This window comes from Pelophylax lessonae (assembly GCF_965119305.1).
Source record: "Pelophylax lessonae genome assembly, chromosome: 7".
NCBI lineage: Eukaryota > Metazoa > Chordata > Amphibia > Anura > Ranidae > Pelophylax > Pelophylax lessonae.
Window position 1 is genome coordinate 142,886,951 of NC_138774.1, and position 18,646 is coordinate 142,905,596.

The following is an 18,646-nucleotide window of genomic DNA, read 5'->3' on the forward strand; positions in this document are numbered from 1 at the left end:
TGAAGAAACACACATACCCTGTGCCTTTAAAAGGTGCGATAATAAAGTGCATAAGTGCTAGTGCAAAACAAAAGACACAAAACTGAAATAGGGCAGTGGTTTTTTATTTTTCATTAGACATACCATGTGTGATGTGTGTCCAATCTAGAGAACAAATCATAAAGTGGTTGTGCACAATAAAAAAACTCTCAAAAAGTTCTGTGCTGCAGTGAGCAGAAATGTGAAAAAATGAAACATTCAGTTGAAAATGATTGTGAACAAAAGGACTTTGGGCTGCAGATACCTGCGTGACCGCTAGGTGTCGCACCCTGTATACAACCTGGTGAGGTTTTTCTGCTGGATGGATACCGTGTAGGGGTTATTTCCTCCTCTGGTTTCCTGATGTGCCGCGTGGTGCCTCAAAAAAGAAACACAGAGAAGAGAACCCCCTGGTGCCGTATCTCAAAACAAGGGCAGAAAAAATGTAGTGACTCACGGGGAAGATGCAGGCTGTCCGCGATCAGTGGTGGCTCCAGTGCTGGCTTTACTGCGTTTAGAGGGGTTTTGGCTCCAGTGCTGGCTTTACTGCGTTTAGAGGGGATTGCAGTCCTTGGTTATCTGGATGACCTTCTATTGAGGTCGAGCTTGTGTGCAACTTTGGCAAGCGATCTGTCGGTCACGGTTCAGACGCTCCTGGAGTTCGGATGGACCGTCAACTTCCAGGTCTCGGCTCTGACTCTTTTGTTTCGCCTCCCGTACCTGGTGATGGTCCTGGACTCTGCTCAGGCGAACGTCTTTTCTCCCGGAGGACAAACTCCAGACCCTGCGGGACGAGATCAGGTCCCTCAGGGACAACAATCTCTCATCTCTACGGGCCTGTATGCGGCCCCTGGGTCTATTGGTTCCGGCTTTCTAAGCCATCCCATCTGCTCAATTTCACTCGAGAACTCTGCAAGCAGAGATCCTTGCCAGGTGGGACAGAACGCCTCAGTTGTGGGACAGGAGGATTTCTCTGAGCCACCTCGCAAGATGGAATCTTGTGGTGGCTCCTGTCACCAACTCTGACACAAGGCAAATCCTTCTGGCCTCTGCTGTGGACGATGCTCACCACGGATGCCAGTCTGTCGGGCTGGGTGGTGTTCTGGGCACACTTTGTGCCCAGGGGACGTGGTCGGCGGTGGAGGCCTCCTTACCAATAAACGTCTTGGAGCTCCGAGCAATCAAACTCTGCCTGTTCCGTTGGTCAACTCGGCTTCAGAGTTACCCGGTTCGGGTACTGAACTGGCAGGTGGACTTTCTGATTCGCCAGACACTGGACCAGGGAGAATGGTCTCTGCATCCTGAGGTGTTTCGCCTCCTGTGTGCCCGGTGGGGGTTTCCGGATGTGGACCTGTTCACGTCCCGTCTCACTAACAAGGTGGGAAGGTTCTTTGCCGGAACCTGCGTTAGTGGTGCCTTTGCACCGGTATCGGCTGATTTATGCCTTCCCTCCGATTCAACTGTTATCCAGATTCCTCCGCAGGTTGGCGTCGGAGCGGATGCAGGTCATTCTGGTACACCCAGACTGGCCGTGCCGGTCTTGGTACGCAGACATTGTGCAGATGGTTGTCGAGCCTCCCTGGCGGCTTCCGCTGAGAGACGATCTTCTGTCTCAAGGGCCGATCTTCCAGCCTTCTTTACAGTCCCTGGATTTGACAGTGTGGCTGTTGAAAGCCAGGTCTTGAGAGACACGAGTCTCCCGTATGCTGTCTTTCCTACCTTACTGAAGGCTCGGTAAGCTGCCTCTAGAAATATTTATCAACCCACCTGGAAGACGTGTATTGCCTGGTGCGAGTCGCAAGGGTTTCATCCCCGCTCCTTTTCGGTGGCAAGGATTTTGGCCTTCCTGCAGGAAGGTTTTGATCCCTGTTTGGCACTGCCCACGATACAGGGTTCGTTGTCGGCCTTAGCCATTCTGTTTCAGCATCCCTTGGCGACTAATTCCTTGATTCGCACCTTTATCCAAGGGGTGCGGCATTCTTGAATCTTGGGATTATTGCCTTCCAGTACTGCTTGCTACAAACTGAGGGACAGTGGTAACTGGATCAGGATAATGGCTGAGGGACGGCCCCCTGGAAGTGTGCCTAAGTGTAGAAAGCTTTTTATTAGCATTTAAAACTGCCTAGTTTGCTCCTGCAGAGAGCGCCATTACCCACTAGTGAAGGCTAACTGAACAGACGGCGACTGTCGGAGGACTCAGAGAAAATAATTTTACGGTAAGTTTTTACAAAAATTCTATTTTTTTGATCAATAATTTACGCCTTATGCCCGCAAATGTGCGCAGGAGCGAATACAGTTGTTCTAAACAACAAATATTTATATTTTCCAAGGGTTCCATATTCAAGGAAAATAAACTGCTGGAAACAACTGAGATAGCTTAACACACCACTCTCTAGAGCAGGGAGAAGCAAATGCAAAGAAAAGGCACCAAAATGCTCATTTGCATATTGTACAATGTGTGAATACGTTTGTGCGAACACATATATGTAGTATATGTGTGTGCAAATAAATACAAAAAAAACTGCCTGAAATTATGTCTGAAAAGCTGCTAAAAACGGGAGTATCGCGTGCAAGAGGCCTAAAAGTCTATTTGTGTTCAGTCTGTCAGAATACAATGACTGCCTCTTCTTCCTTCTTCTTTATTGATCAGCCTATAGAAAAATGTAAGTCCAGCCAGTAGGTAAAGGAGAAAGGGAAAGGATGAGACCTTTTTTTTTTTTTTCCTAGACTTTTCACAACTGCTATCTAGGGATAGTTAGAGCGTACAGCATCCTTTATGTACAGGTAATGTCAGATGGGATAGCAAGAGGAATGGCATGAGTTACAGTGCATCCAGAAAGTATTCATAGCACTTCACTTTTTCCACAATTTGTTATTGTACAGCCTTTTTCCAAATTGGATTAAATTTAATTATTTTCGTCAAAATGGTACAAACAATACCCCATAATGACAACATGAAACAAGTTTGTTTGAAATCTTTGCAAATTAATTAAAAATAAAAAACCAAAAAGGATCACAGGCGTGTTTGCAGCCTTTGCTCAATACTTTGTTGAAGTACTTTCTGGATGCACTGTCCTTTAGAATCTAATCCAGGCTCCCTACTACTCCATTACTAAACATTATTTTATGTATAGCACTGACTAAAAGAAAACCAATTACCTAGGAGAAATGTTTAAAGCTGATCCTTTTTTCAACAATTTTTGCTATGCAAAAATAAACTACATCTATCGATGCCTGTCCGGTGTGGCCACTGCTGCTTTCAAGAAAACATACTCTTTTTCAGTCTGTACAATGTTATAAGCACTGAACATCCAGCGATGAAACCTAACGTTTCAGCTGTATAGCCGTGGACAAAAGTTTTGAGAATGACCCAAATATTAATTTTCACAAAGTCTGCTGCCTCAGTTTTTATGATGGCAATTTGAATATACTCCAGAATGTTATGAAGAGTGATCAGATGAATTGCAAATAATTAAAATTACCTATTTTCCATAGAAATGAACTTCATCCCATAAAAATACATTTCTACTGCATTTGAGACAAAGGCTTCAGGGCGCCCAAGAAAGCCCAGCAAGCTCCAGGACTGTATCCTACAGATGATTCAGCTGTGGGATCGGGCACCACCAGTGCAGAGCTGGCTCAGGAATGGCAGCAGGCAGGTGTGACTGCATCTGCACGCATAGTGAGGCGAAGACTTTTGGAGGGTGACCTGGTGTCAAGAAGGGCAGCAAAGAAGCCACTTCTCTCCAGGAAAAACATCCGGAACAGAATGATATTCTGCAATGGTACAGGGATTGGACTGCTGAGGACTGGGATAAAGTCCTTTTCTCTGATGAATCCCCTTTCCGATTGTTTGGGGCATCCGTAAAAAAAAACCTTGTCTGGAGAAGAAAAGGTGAGCGCTACCATCAGTCCTGTGTCATGCCAACAGTAAAGCTTCCTGAGACCATTCATGTTTGTGGTTGTTTCACAGCCAAGGGAGTGGACTCACTCACAATTTTACCTAAGAACACAGCCATGAATAAAGAATGGTACAAAAACATCCTCAGAGAGCAACTTCTCCCAACCGTCAAAGAACAGTTTCGTGATAATCAATGCCTTTTCCAGCACGATGGAGCACCTTGCCATAAATGATAACGAAGTGCCTTGGGGAAAAACGAATCAAAATTTTGGGTCCATGGCCAGGAAACACTTGGGACCTAATCCCGTTGAGAATTTGTGGTCAATCCTCAAGAAGCAGGTGAACAAAAACACCCCCACGAATTCGGACACACTCCAAGCATTGATTATGCAAGAATGGGCTGAAATCAGTCAGGTAATGACCCAGAAGTTGATTGACAGCATGCTAGGGTGAATTACAGAGGTCTTGGGAAAAAAAAAAAGGTCAACACTGCAAATATTAACTCTTTGCATAAACTTAATGCAATTGTCAATAAAAGCCTTTGACACTTATGAAATGCTTGTAATCCTACTTTAGTACACCATAGTAACATCTGACAAAATGATCGAAAAACACTGAAGCAGCAGACTTTGTGAAAATTTAATATTCGTGTAATTCTCAAAACCTTTGGCCATGGCTGTAGTATAATTCCTATAGTGGGTCACTGAGGATTTGCAATAAGTATTAATGTAGAACAGAAGTGTGGAAATGGGATGATGTACATTTTGACCAGTTAGTTCTATAGACAGAGAAAGCTCCAGTTAGATAATTATTTTAGACGATACTCAGGCTTTCAGCAAACTAACTAAAGACACATTCTGTACATGGGGGACTGTTGCAGTATCTCGCAAAAGTGAATACACCCCTCACATTTTTGTAAATATTCTATTACAGTATACCTTTTCCTGTGACAACACTGAAGAAATGACTCTTTGCTACAATGTAAAGTAGTAAGTGTACAGCGTGTAAAATTGCTGTCCCCTTTAAAATAACTCCACACGCAGCCATTCATGTCTAAACAGCTGGCAACAAAAGTGAGTAAACCCCTTAGTGAAAATGTCCAAATTGGGCCCAAATGTCAATATTTTATGTACCATTATTTTCCAGCACTGCCTTAACCCTCTTAGACATGGAGTTCACCAGAGCTTCACAGGTTGCCACTGGAGTCCCCTTCCACTCCTCCATGACCACATTACGGAGCTGGTGGATGTTGGAGACCTTGCACTCCTCCACCTTCCATTTTGAGGATGCCCCACAGATGCTCAATAGGGTTTAGGTCTGGAGACATGCTTGGCCAGTCCATTGCCTTTACACTCAGCTTCTTTAGTAAGGCAGTGGTCGTCTTGGAGGTGTGTTTGGGGTCGTTATCATGTTGGAATACTTCCCTGCGGCCCAGTCTCCGAAGGGAGGGCATGCTCTGCTTCAGTATGTCACAGTACATGTTGGCATTCATGGTTCCCTCAATGAACTCTAGCTCCCCAATGCTGGCAACACTCATGCAGCCACAGACCATGACACTCCCATCACCATGCTTGACTGTAGGCAAGACACACTTGTCTTTGTACTCCTCGCCTGGTTGCCGCCACACACGTTTGACACCATCTGGACCAAATAAGTTTATCTTGGTCTCATCAGACCATAGGACATGGTTCCAGTAATCCATGCCACTAGTCTGCTTGTCTTCAGCAAACTGTTTGCGTTCTTTCTTGTGCATCATCTTTAGAAGAGGCTTCCTTCTGGGACAGCAGCCATGTAGACCAATTTGATGCAGTTTACGGCATTATGGTCTGAGCACTGACGGGCTGACCCCCCACCCATTCAACCTCTGCAGCAATGCTGGCAGCACTCTTACGTCTATTTCCCAAAGACGACCTCTGGATATGACACTGAGCATGTGCACTCAACTCCTTTGGTTGACCATGGCGAGGCCTGTTCTGAGTGGAACCTATCCTGTTAAACCGCTGTATGGTCTTGGCCACCATGCTGCAGCTCAGTTTCAGGGTCTTGGCACCAAAGAGAATAACACCACATTTAACACACCTGCTCCCCATTCACACCTGAGACCTTGTAACACTAACAAGTCACATGACACCGGAAAGGGAAAATGGTTAATTGAGCCCAATTTGGACATGTTCACTTAGGGGTGTACTTACTTTTGTTGCCAGTGATTTAGACTTTGATGGCTGTGTTAAGATTTTTTTTGAGGGGACAGCAAATTTACACTGTTATGCAAGCCGTACACTCACTACTTTGCATTGTAGCAGAGTGTCATTTCTTCAGTGTTTTCACATGAAAGTATATAATACAATATTTACAAAAATGTGAGGGGTGTACTCACTACTCACTTTTGTTAGATACTGTATATTTGCCAATTACATGTGCCGGCTTTGTTTCCTGCTTAGTGGTGCTGTACCTTGTGCCTGGTTGATCTCTCTTCCCACCTCAAGTCTACCAGACACAATGGCAATAGGTGCCTGAGATAGGCTCTCTCAACTGGTGCCATTGCTCATAGCAACCAATCAGACTTGATCAGTCATTTTTTTCCAACACCGCTTAGAAAATAAAAATGTAAAAGCTGATTGGCTGTGCTCCAGTTAGGAAAAGATCAGCAAGGTTTGTCTCACACTTTCTTTTTAATACAACCTCCACCCCCCCTCCATCTGTCTGATTTGAAAGAACACTCTGTGTGTCTAAGGAAGAGCTGAATTTCTTCATAGGAACAAAATATCCTTTTTTTTTTTTTTTTTTTTTTTTTTTTCTATGATTTGATATTGTTAAGTGGCCTATTCAGTCATACAAAATGTATACTTTACTAATACATCTGCTTTAATATCAAATCCTTTCTTTTTACAGCTAAAGATGTTATGTACATTTGCCCATTCTGGGGTGCAGTCAGTGGAACATTAACCGTGACAGACTTCAAAATGTACTTCAAAAACATTGAAAGGGTAAGTTATGAAGTTAATTTTTCCGGATTACAGAATATGCAGCATTAGAGTTTCTGGGAGTGGATTTACCTTAACAGCTTTTACAGCTATATTGAACTATTGCATAGGGCAGCGATGGGTTCATGTGAAATGCCATTTCAGCTTGAGGACTGGAACATTAAAGCCAGTAGCAACGATTCCCAATACCTATTCTAAAGTAAAAAAAATCATAAGGTGCAGAAATCTTTCCTAAAGTGGTTGTAAAAGGCTCAAGGTTTTTTACCTTCATGCATTCAATACATGAAGGTAAAAAAACCTTCTGTGTGTAGCAGCAGCCCCCCCCCCCCCCAGCTCCACCAGTACTTACCTGAGCCCTATCTCGATCCAGCGATGTACACGAGAGCAGCGGCTCTCCCAGGTCTCTTCCTCATTAGCGGAGACAGCAACAGAAGCCATTAGCTTCCTCTACTGTCAATCACAGCCAGTGAGCCAATGAGGAGGGAGCCTGGCCGAGCCACGCTCAATGTGCAAATGGATACACAGAGCAGTGGCTCAGGAGCAAGCCTGCTCGGGTGCCCCCATAGCAAGCTGCACTCAGCAAGAAAAAGGGGCCAGGAGCGCCAAATAAAGGGCTCGAGAAGAGGAGATTTGGCTCCTGTGTGCAAAACCACTGCACAGAGCGGGTAAATGGAACATGTTTGTTATTAAAAAAAAAAAAAATTAATAATCTGCCTTTAATATTTTTCAAAAGTCCCCTAGAGGTAAAAAAAGCCCAGTGGGTGGCTAAAGGCCTGGCTGGTTCAGCAGCCTGTGTGTACCGCTGTCTGGACAACAGACTGTCATGCTGGGAAACCAGCACTTGCAGCGAATGGCTGCAAGCACTAGTTTGTGTATTCTGATGGGCTATCCCCTGCTGTCAGAATACAATAGAACAGTGGGAGAGGCCCCTGCATCACCATCATTTGTGTTGGTGCAGGAATCTGTCTGTCTTATTTACTTCTACCCGCTGGTTAAACAAAAATAAAGAAACCTGTACATGTAGTCCTTTAAAGTCCACCAGTATGCTTGTGCAAAAGACATTGGACCACCGACTGAGGAATAATGGTCTTAAATCTTGGTAGCAACTCCACATACAGTATCTCACAAAAATTAATACACCCCTTATTATATCTTTTCATGTGACAACACTGAAGAAATGACACTTTGCTACAATGTAAAGTATTGAGTGTACAGCTTGTATAACAGTGTAAATTTGTGAATAGTACATCATATACCCCTTTATGTTGTGATCATTAAGGTGCCCATCTAATAGTTTTTTTTTTTTTAAAGTATCGATGCTCCCAGCTGATACCACTGCTTGTGGAAGAAAATTCCACATCCTTACCACTCTTAACAGTAAAGAACCTTTTACACAGTTTAAGGTTAAACCGCTTCTCTTTCAATTTTAGTGAAAGGCTGCGTATCTTTTTAAATTCCCTTCCGCTGAAAAGTTTGTTCCCTATGCTAGCGTCGCCTGTACGTTATTTGTACATTGATATCATATCTCCTCTTAAGCGTCTCCTCTCCAGAAATAATAAGTTCAATGCTTGTAGTCTTCCTCATAGCTGAAGTCCTCCAGTCCCTTTTCTTAGCTTTGTTGCCCTTCTCTGGAATCTCTCCAGTTCCAGCACATTTTTCCTGAGGACCAGGGCCCAGAACTGGATGGCATACTCAAGATGCAGCCGGACCAGAGTCTTGTTGAGTGGGCTTTCCATATCCTGCTTAGACGTTACTGCCCTGCTTTGCTTAGCATCGTCCGCAAATACTGATGTTGAGCGATTTATTCCATCCTCCAGATCGTTTAGGAATAAATTAAACAGGATTGATCCCAGGACAGATCCTTGGGGGGACCCCACTTTTCACACCAGACCCTTCCATGTACTCTCCATTTATCACCACCCTTTGGACTTGCCCCTGAGGCCAGTAACCAATCCAGGTACTCTCTATGGTTCATAACTACGTATCTTAGTTTGTACAGTAAATGTTTGTGAGGGGCCTGTATCAAATGTCTTTGCAAGGTCCAGATACACCACATCTACAGCCCTTCCTTTATATCGATGGCAGCTCACTTCTTCATAGAAGGTGTTAATAGATTGGTCTGGCAAGAATGATTCTTTATGGAATCCATGATGATTACTACTGATACCGTTTTCATTACTAAAATCTTGTATATAGTCCCGCATCATCCCCTACAATAGCTTGCTAACTATTGATATTAGGCTAAATGGTCTGTATTTCCCAGGGATATATTTCAGTCCTTTTTTAAATATTGGTGCCACGTTGGTTTTTCTCCAATCACCTGGTACCATTCCCATCAGTAGACTGTCCTTCAAAATTTGGTACAGTGGTCTGCCTATCACCTGGGTTCTTTTAAGACCCTCGAGTGTAAGCCATCTGGTCCTGGTGACTTATTTATGTTACGTTTTTCAAGACTAATTCTGAGTCGGTCTTCTGGTAACTGTGAGGGTGCTTAATGTGATTGTTAACATTACCATTACAGTCTAGGTTACTGTATCCCCCCATTTATTTTGCGAGGACTTAGGAGAAGAAGTTATTCAGAACCTTTGCCTTCTCTCTGTCCTTTATAGCCAAATTCCCTTCATCATCCTTTATGGGGCCAATATGTTCTGGCCTCACTTTCTTACAATTTATATACTTAACCACTTTACCACTAGAGCATTTTGCTGTCTTACGTCTTGGCCACTTTTTGCGATTCGGCGCTGTGTGATTTTAACTGACAATTGCGCGGTTGTGCGACGCCGTACCCAAACGAAATTGACGTCCTTTTTTTCCCACAAACAGAGCTTTCTTTTGGTGGTATTTGATCACCTGTGCGATTCTTATTTTTTGCGCTATAAACAAAAAAAGAGCGTTTATTTTGAAAAAATAACAATATTTTCTCTAGCGCTCATTGACAGACGTAGTCCTCGGTGATACAGCACCTTCGGGTTATGTTGCCTCCACAGGAGCAGGACTAGACAGGAAATTAAAAAGCTCTGGCCACACCCTAGGGGCAGTCCCAGAGGGTATATCCTCTCTCTCTCTGCCTCAGCAAATCAGTTATTTTCTGTCTAGTTAGGAGTAAGGACCTAGAGACCTTGCTGGGATCTTAGGTCCTGGCAAGATTTTTTTCTTAAAAGATTTTTTAGACAGCTTTTTTTCTCCAGTGTTCCTGTGAGATCTTCAAGCAAGAAAGCTGAACTGGGCGACGGGCTGGATGTTGAGATCCGGTGGTCACCCCAGTTCAGCCTACGAGCGCGTGCAGGCCATAGCTCCGCGCTGGGTCGGCCGCGACAAAGTCCCATTAAAGGACTGACCCCGCGAGTTAAACGTCTCGCTGAAACTCCAAAGACCATGAGTCACGGCGTCCATATCGGTCGACAGCCCTCCCGCCCCGGTGGAGAGGGGTACTGTCAGGAGTTGGTGCCCGCCTGATTCCAGTATGGTGAGTAGTATGTTCCCCCTTTTCCCCTGACGGGTCTTGTGGTGAACGCGGGCCCCTCTCTGTATGGTAAGATAGAGTCCCTCTCTATCCTATAAATGACACAGATCCTCCTACTTTGAGTGTGATTTTATGTGCAAAAAGCCAGGAGGCTTGGTTTGGGAGCTAACAATCTAATTGTATACATGTTAAAAAGATTGTAATCAGTGGCATTCTGGGAATCTTACGGTGATAAGAATAAGCTACCTACCAGTCAGAAGCCACGGACATGTAGACTGCCTTCCTAATCAGATCTCCAGCTATTAGCAGACCTCCCGAATGGCCATGCGGTCCGCCAGGGCCGGTACCGCCAACCACGCCAAATCCCCATGCAGAGAGAGTGTTGTGTGCCCTGCAGCACACCGCTATTCAGTACAGGCCGCCGCCATTTTTCTTGCTGGATCGCACGAGCCGCCATTTTGGCGTAGCCTCGTGTCTCCAGCATGGGGGCGGCCATGTTTGAGGTGATCCTAACACCTCGTGGAGCTAGGGGAGGCGCCGGAAGGCGTGCAGAGGGGCGGAGCCGCCTCCTTTCTTCCTGGACAGCCAGCCAAAAGACTTCCTGTTTGTCAAGACAGCGCTGTAACCTGTTGCAGTTAAACTCTGAGCATCAAGTGGTGAGCCTGGGGGTCTATCTCTCTCTCTCTCTCTCGATCGATAGGGATCCCTAGCAGGTAACACTAAGGGGCTTTTTGTGGCGCTGGGGGTCTGAAAAAAAAAAAAAAGTTTTTTATTTTTGAATTATATTATCCAGGAAGTGACTGGAATTATCATGGACCCTGCCACACATATTCCCCCACCTGTTTCCCTCGAGGGGGCCACGGGACCCGCCGGTGCACAGTGTAGAGTCATTTACAGCAATTTTGGAGTCTATGGTGGCTCGGGTGGAGGCGGCCTGTCAGGGACGGGGGTCAAGGAAGCGACCCCCGCCTACCCCTATACTATCTGACACCTCTGACTCAGATTCAGAGATGGTCACTGCAGTTGCAGGTTCCTCTGGAAGGGCTGTTGTCTCAGGTAAAGCCCCCTCAGACAGTGAGGAGGACGCTTCTTCTCCCGCTATAATTCAGGAAGAAGCATTGGTGGACGCACTAGTTGTGGCAGTGCAGGAAACCTTAAAACTTGAGGCTTTACCGGCAGAGGCAACTGAAACAGAGATTCCTTTTGGTACTAATAAGCCCATCAAAACGGTGAAGGTTTTTCCTGTACCCAAGTGTTTCGGTAATCAGATTAAAGGAGAATGGGAGCATTCTAAACGTACCTTTACTATTTCCAAGCGTATTGCTAGACGCTATCCGTTTGAGGAATCCATCATTAAGAAATGGACGGTACCACCAGTGGTGGATCCACCTATTTCCAGGCTGAATAAAGCCACGGTTATCCCAGTGGAGGACACTTCGTCCTTTAAGGATCCGGTGGATCGAAAGATGGAAGCAGAGTCCCGCACCATCTTCTCTCTGATAGGGTCAGCATTTAGACCAGTAATTGTTATTGGTCTAGTTTCCCAGACACTTACGGAATGGGCGAGAATGGTACGCCAAGACCTTAGGGGAAAAGATATTCCCCAGGAGACATCTGATTTGATGGAACAGATTATACAAGGGCTACAGTTTATCTGTGACGCAGCCTTGGACACTACTCCCTTATTAGGGCATGCATCTATGTCAGCGGTGATCCTCAGACGTGTGCTGTGGTTAAAGTGCTGGTCAGCTGACCTAGGTTCCAAAAAGACCTTGACAAATCTCCCTTTTCAGGGGAATCGTCTATTTGGGGCCAACCTAGATGAAATCATTAAGGATGCCACTGGGGGCAAGAGCACCTTTTTGCCACAGGCTGCTAAAGCTAAGGGACCTCGCAACAAGCGAGGACCTTTCTTTACCGCCCATAAAGGGCGCCCGGCTGGTACTAGCGGGAAAGGCAAGACTCCTCCAGGAGGGTTCAAGAAGGGCTGGTCGGACAAGCAGAGGACCAACCCAGCCAAACCCGAAGCAAAGGAGTACACAGCCTGAAGGTGCGCCCCCACCCGGTTTCAGGGTGGGGGGACGTTTTCACCGGTATTCAGGACATTAGATCGAGCATCAACCACTACTACCGGTGCGATTCTTCCCTTCCAACATTTAAGTATTACAGGAAGCGGTAGTTACCGTTCCCTGAATAGATCTTTTCCTTTACCTTTTCCTAAGATTAGTCCCTATACCTCACAGGAATCGGATCTGGTTGACCAGATAGGCCAAGTAGCCTCTAGTCGGGTGACTTCGGTCCCTGAGGTTCAACCAGAAAAGATCACCCTTCCTGATAACAATCAGGTATCTGATAAATGTGTGGGAACAGAAAACGACCAGACTTTCTCGGATGGTCGGGGCCAGATACCTCTAGGGACGCCTGGTTCAGATTCTATCAGCGCCAGTGGTCCTAGAAATTCTAGGCTGGCCTCCTCAAGCCGGCCTGTCCGACTTGGACATGCTAGTCGCAGACGTTCCGTGGGAACTTCGTCTCAGGGAGTGTCTGTGGTCTCAAGGACCAATTTACCATCATGCTTTACAGTCGCTGGTTTTAATGGCCTGGCCATCGAGACCCAAGTACTGAAGGACAGAGGTTTGTCTACTTCAGTCATTCCTACCCTTATTAAAGCAAGGAAAGCGACTTCCAGCAAGGTCTATTATCACACATGGAAGACTTATATTGCGTGGTGCGAATCTTTAGGATTTCCTCCACGTACCTATTCGGTGACTCGAATATTGGCCTTTTTGCAACAAGGGGTTGAGCAGAAGCTAGCCTTGAGCACCATCAAGGGTCAAGTTTCAGCATTAGCAATCTTCTTTCAGAAGCCTTTAGCTACCAAGTCCTTGGTGCGGAATTTCATCCAGGGGGTGCGGCACCTGGCTCCACCAGTCCGTGCGCCCTTACCGCCCTGGGATCTTAATTTGGTTTTGTCGGTTCTACAGAAACCTCCCTTTGAAAACATCAGGGAGATTCCCTTGCTTACTTTATCCCAGAAGGTGGCCTTCTTGGTGGCTATTACTTCTGCTCGCAGGGTGTCAGAACTGGCTGCATTATCATGCCAGTCCCCATACCTAGTGATTCATAGGGATAAGGTAGTACTTCATCCTAAGCCATCTTTTCTTCCTAAGGTGGTTTCAGATTTTCATCTGAATGAAGATATTGTACTACCTTCCTTGTGTCCTCAGCCCAAGCATCATCGGGAACATGCGTTGCATTCCTTAGATGTGGTTCGGGCAATCAGGGTATACCTGAAAGCTACGGAATCATTCCGTAAGACGGATTCACTTTATGTGATCACGGATGGCCCCAAAAAGGGTTTGCCTGCATCTGCCGCGACCATTGCCAAATGGATTAGACAAACGGTGGTACAGGCTTATTCTATTAAGGGTCAGAGTCCTCCATTCCCTGTTAGGGCGCACTCCATTCGAGCGCTCAGTACTTCCTGGGCCTTTCGCCATCAGGCGTCAGTGGTCCAGGTATGTAAGGCGGCCACCTGGTCGTCGGTACATACCTTTACAAAATTCTATAAAATTGATGTGACGGCATCGGCGGATGCCTCATTTGGCCGCAAGGTTTTGCAGGCCGCAATTTGAGGAGACCGGTGGTCTACCTCGAGGGTTTTTTCTGTTTGAAAAAAAAAATTTTTCTCTTTTTTGTTGAGTCTCATGATTAAGGATGAGCATTGTAAACTTCTAGTTGGCACCGGTTGGGCCTTCTAGATTGGGATTTGATTTTCATTTTCCCACCCTTCATTTGTGATACTGCTCTGGGACGTCCCGAAGGTGCTGTATCACCGAGGACTACGTCTGTCAATGAGCGCTAGAGAAAAATGGATTTTTGTAAAATCTTACCGTAAAATCCTTTTCTCTTAGCTCATTGACAGACGTAGTCCCCGCCCCTCTGTTTTTTTTTTTTGAGTTGGGTTGGGTTAAAATCTCTAAAGACTGCTTTTTCACATAACTGATTTGCTGAGGCAGAGAGAGAGAGGATATACCCTCTGGGACTGCCCCTAGGGTGTGGCCAGAGCTTTTTAATTTCCTGTCTAGTCCTGCTCCTGTGGAGGCAACATAACCCGAAGGTGCTGTATCACCGAGGACTACGTCTGTCAATGAGCTAAGAGAAAAGGATTTTACGGTAAGATTTTACAAAAATCCATTTTTTAACATTTTTTTATATGAAATTCCCCCCAAAAAAGATGTAAAAACCAATTTTTTTAAAAATTTTTGGCCAATTTGTTTTCTGCTACCCATGTTTGGTAAAAAAATTGCAATAAGCGTATTTTGATTGGTTTGCGCAAAAGTTATTGCGTTTACTAACAAAGGGAAAGTAACATTACTGCAGTAATCAGTGCTATAAATATGCACTGTTACTGTAAAAATTACACTGGCAGGGAAGGGGTTAATTTTATTGGAGAGGGAGGGGTTAATGTATGCCTGGTGCTTACTGACGTGTGGGGGGGGGGGTGACTGTGTGAGGCAGGGACAGATCGGATGTCCAGCTATGCTGAACACTCCGATCTGTCACTCCCTGTCACTGAGGAGATCCGCCCGCTTGTGTTTACACAGGCGGGCGGATCTCCACACTAGATCCCCGACGATCGGGGCAGAGCAGCGGCGATCGCCGCTGTGAATGAAAACAGCGGGAGCGCGCCGCCTACAGGGGAGGAGTCTGGCGACGTAGGTCTACGTCGTCAGACGGGATCGTGCCACTTTGCCGCAGTACTATTCCAGTACTCAGTGGTAAAGTGGTTAAAGAAATTCTTGGGCGTTTTTTTTTTTTTTACTCTCTTCCGCTATGTGCCTTTCATTCTCTATCTTAGCCGCCTTGATTGCGCTCTTACATTTCTTATTGCATTCTTTGTAATATTGGAATGCTGACAGTGACTCCTCAGCCTTGTATTTTTTGAAGGCCTTTTCTTTTGTTTTTATATGCATTTTTAAGTTGGAGTTTAGCCACTCAGGGTTTATTGTAGCTCTTTTTTAAACTTCTTCCCTATTGGAATACACTGGCCAGTACCTTTTTATTTAGTATGTTCTTAAAGCACTCCCATTCTTCCTCCATGTTCTTTGTTCCTAGGATTCTATCCCATTTATTATCATCTAGCAAAGAGCGCAGTTTAGGGACAATTCATTGTCATTGTATTATCCTTGCGTTTCCAATTTTTGTGATTTATACTGAAACTAATTGACCTAGGGTCACTGTTTCCTAAATTGCCCTGTATTTCTACATCCTTGATCGGTCTGTATTATTCGTAATCAGTAGGTCTAGTAATGCATTGTTTCTTGTTGGTGCGTTCACCATCTGACCCATGAAATTATCCTGCAAAACATTTAGGAAATGGCGAGCCTTAGACGAATGCGCGGTTCCTTCTGCTCAGTCTATATCTGGATAATTAGAATCCCCCCATTAGAATGAAATTTCCCATCCTTGCCACCATTCCAGCTGGGATAGGAGGTCCACCTCCCTCTCCTCCCTCTGGTTACGGGGTCTATAGCATGCGCCCAGTATTAGTTTCCCCTTAGTTACCTCCCTTTTAAGCTCTACCCATAAGGATTCCACCTCCTCCCTAGCTCCATTACTGATATCGTCCCTCATATTCACTTGCACATCATTCTTGATATACAGGCATACCCCTCCCCCTTTTTTTACCCTCCCTATCTCTACCATAAAGGGAATACCTCTGAATGGTTGCCAGCCAATCACGAGAGCTGTCAAACAAAGTCTCTGAAATGCCCACAAAATAGAAGTCCTCGTACTACATTAGCAGCTCCAGTTCTCCCCTCTTGTTAGCCAGACTTCTAGCATTGGTATACAAACCTCGTAATTTTGTCCAGTTGCATACTATATCCTTGTTCGATATTATGAGGCTGCACTTTGGATTTGTCAACTTGCTTACCTTGCAGGGTTCGTACGGTCATTAAAAACCTGGAAAAGTTATGGAATTCTGAGATGACACTTTCCAGGCCTGGAAAGGTCATGGAAAAGTACGATTTTACAAATGTTTTGGAAAAGTCATGGAAATCTGGGGAGGAGCGGGGGGGGGGGGGAGCGGCGGGGGGAGCGGATGCTTAAAACTTTTTTATTGCGAATTAATGTATAATTATTTTATGCTTGTGCACATTTCCGGGTCCGCAGCAGCCGAGGAGTAGATCATACACCAAGCACCAATCGCTGGCAGCGGGGAGGGCCGGGCCGCGGTTTGCCTGTATGTGACTGGCCAGCAGCAGCAAACCAATCACAGGCGGCGGAAGCGTCACTGGAGGGCAGGCCGCTGCCTGTGATTGGTTTGCTGCTGCTGGCCAGTCACATACAGGCAAACCGCGGCCCGGCCCTCCCTGCTGCCTGTCATTGGCAGTGTTCCCTTTAAGGTGCGCGCCTGCGCAGACGCGCAGTGTAAATTACGTCCCGCGCAAGCACCTAGTTAGACGGCGCAGCCGCAGACGGGGCGGCAAGGGAGCAGAGCGTGCACCCCGAGAGCACGCCCATTGTGTGACAATAGCGAATGAAAATTCGCTATTGTCATGCGGATCCTCCTCCTGGCCAATCAGGGAGCGGGTCCTCCCGCTTCCTGATTGGCCGAAAGGCCAACTTCATGCCATTGGCCGAGGAGGAGGCGCCGGGACTCGAGAGGACGGAGACGCGGGAAGCCGGGGACTGAAGAGTGACTGTGACTGTCCGTGAGGTAAGTGCACGGGGTCGCGGGGGGGGGGGGGGGGCCATGTCACGGCTGGTCAAACACCAGAAGATCCACTCAGGAGGTCGGAAGCTGTTCACTTGCTCGTAATGCAGCACATCCCTTACCCGGGCCGCAATGCCGACTTCCTGCTCCACCAGCATGTTAACGCAGGAGAGAAGCTGGCATCTCTGCATTGATTGGGGGCATTGCTGTGGGCACTCTGCAATTTATTGGGGGCAATGCTGTGGGCACTCTGCATTTATTGGGGGCATTGCTGTGGCACTCTGCAATTTATTTGGGGCATTGCTGTGGGCACTCTGCATTTTTTGGGTGCAATGCTGTGGGCACTCTGCAATTTATTGGGGGCATTGCTGTGCCACTCTGCAATTTATTGGGGGCATTGCTGTGGGCACTCTGCAATTGATTGGGGGCATTGCTGTGGGCACTCTGCAATTTATTGGGGGCATTGCTGTGGGCACTCTGCAATTTATTGGGGGCATTGCTGTGGGCACTCTGCAATTTATTGGGGGTATTGCTGTGCCACTCTGCAATTTATTGGGGGCATTGCTGTGGGCACTCTGCAATTTATTGGGGGCATTGCTGTGGGCACTCTGCAATTTATTGGGGGCATTGCTGTGCCACTCTGCAATTGATTGGGGGCATTGCTGTGGCACTCTGAAATTGATTGGGGGCATTGCTGTGCACTCTGCAATTTATTGGGGGCATTGCTGTGCACTCTACAATTTATTGGGGGCATTGCTGTGGGCACTCTGCAATTTATTGGGGGCATTGCTGTGGCACTCTGCAATTTATTGGGGGCATTGCTGTGGGCACTCTGCAATGTATTGGGGGCATTGCTGTGACACTCTGCAATTTATTGGGGGCATTGCTGTGCCACTCTGCAATTTATTGGGGGCATTGCTGTGGGCACTCTGCAATTTATTGGGGGCATTGCTGTGGGCACTCTGCAATTTATTGGGGGCATTGCTGTGGCACTCTGCAATTTATTGGGGGCATTGCTGTGGCACTCTGCAATTTATTGGGGGCATTGCTGTGGCACTCTGCAATTGATTGGGGCATTGCTGTGGCACTCTGCAATTGATTGGGGGCACGCTGGTCACTCTGCATTGATGTCCCCCCCGCTCAGTCTAAAGGTTTGCGCTCATGACTCACTGCCACCTGAACAGCTTTATTTGGGCAAGCAGGAGCACCACTGTTCTTTCTCCCAAAAGTAAGTGCCGCATTTGTGCACCATCAGATCTGTGCCATCCATACCAGTCTGCCTGCACCTCATGACTGTCGCTTGGGCCTTAAAAGATTACTGTGCTGCATTTTGGGTGTGCTGGGTGTGACACATGCTGGGTGTGACATAGATTTTCTTCTTATTTAACACGTATACATAGACATTTCATGAAACATTAGGTCATGAATATTTACGTGAAGTCATGGAAAAGTCATGGAATTTCATTGGTGAAAATGTGTATGAACCCTGACCTTGGGTTTTGGATCTCCTACTGCTAATGCCCCCAACATTGCCCGCTGAACCTTGCTCCCCCCTGAGT

General features: G+C 46.3%; 1 protein-coding gene across 7 annotated transcripts in view; it reads left to right on the top strand.

The window, feature by feature from the left end:
- MTMR1 (myotubularin related protein 1) overlaps positions 1 to 18,646 on the top strand; it is a 210,753-nt gene that overhangs the window by 113,102 nt on the left and 79,005 nt on the right. For all 7 annotated transcript variants that reach the window (XM_082263732.1, XM_082263733.1, XM_082263736.1 and 4 more), the window contains one exon: positions 6,812 to 6,906. In XM_082263732.1, the coding sequence (XP_082119858.1) occupies positions 6,812 to 6,906 (95 nt within the window). The remainder of the gene's footprint in view (positions 1 to 6,811; positions 6,907 to 18,646) is intronic.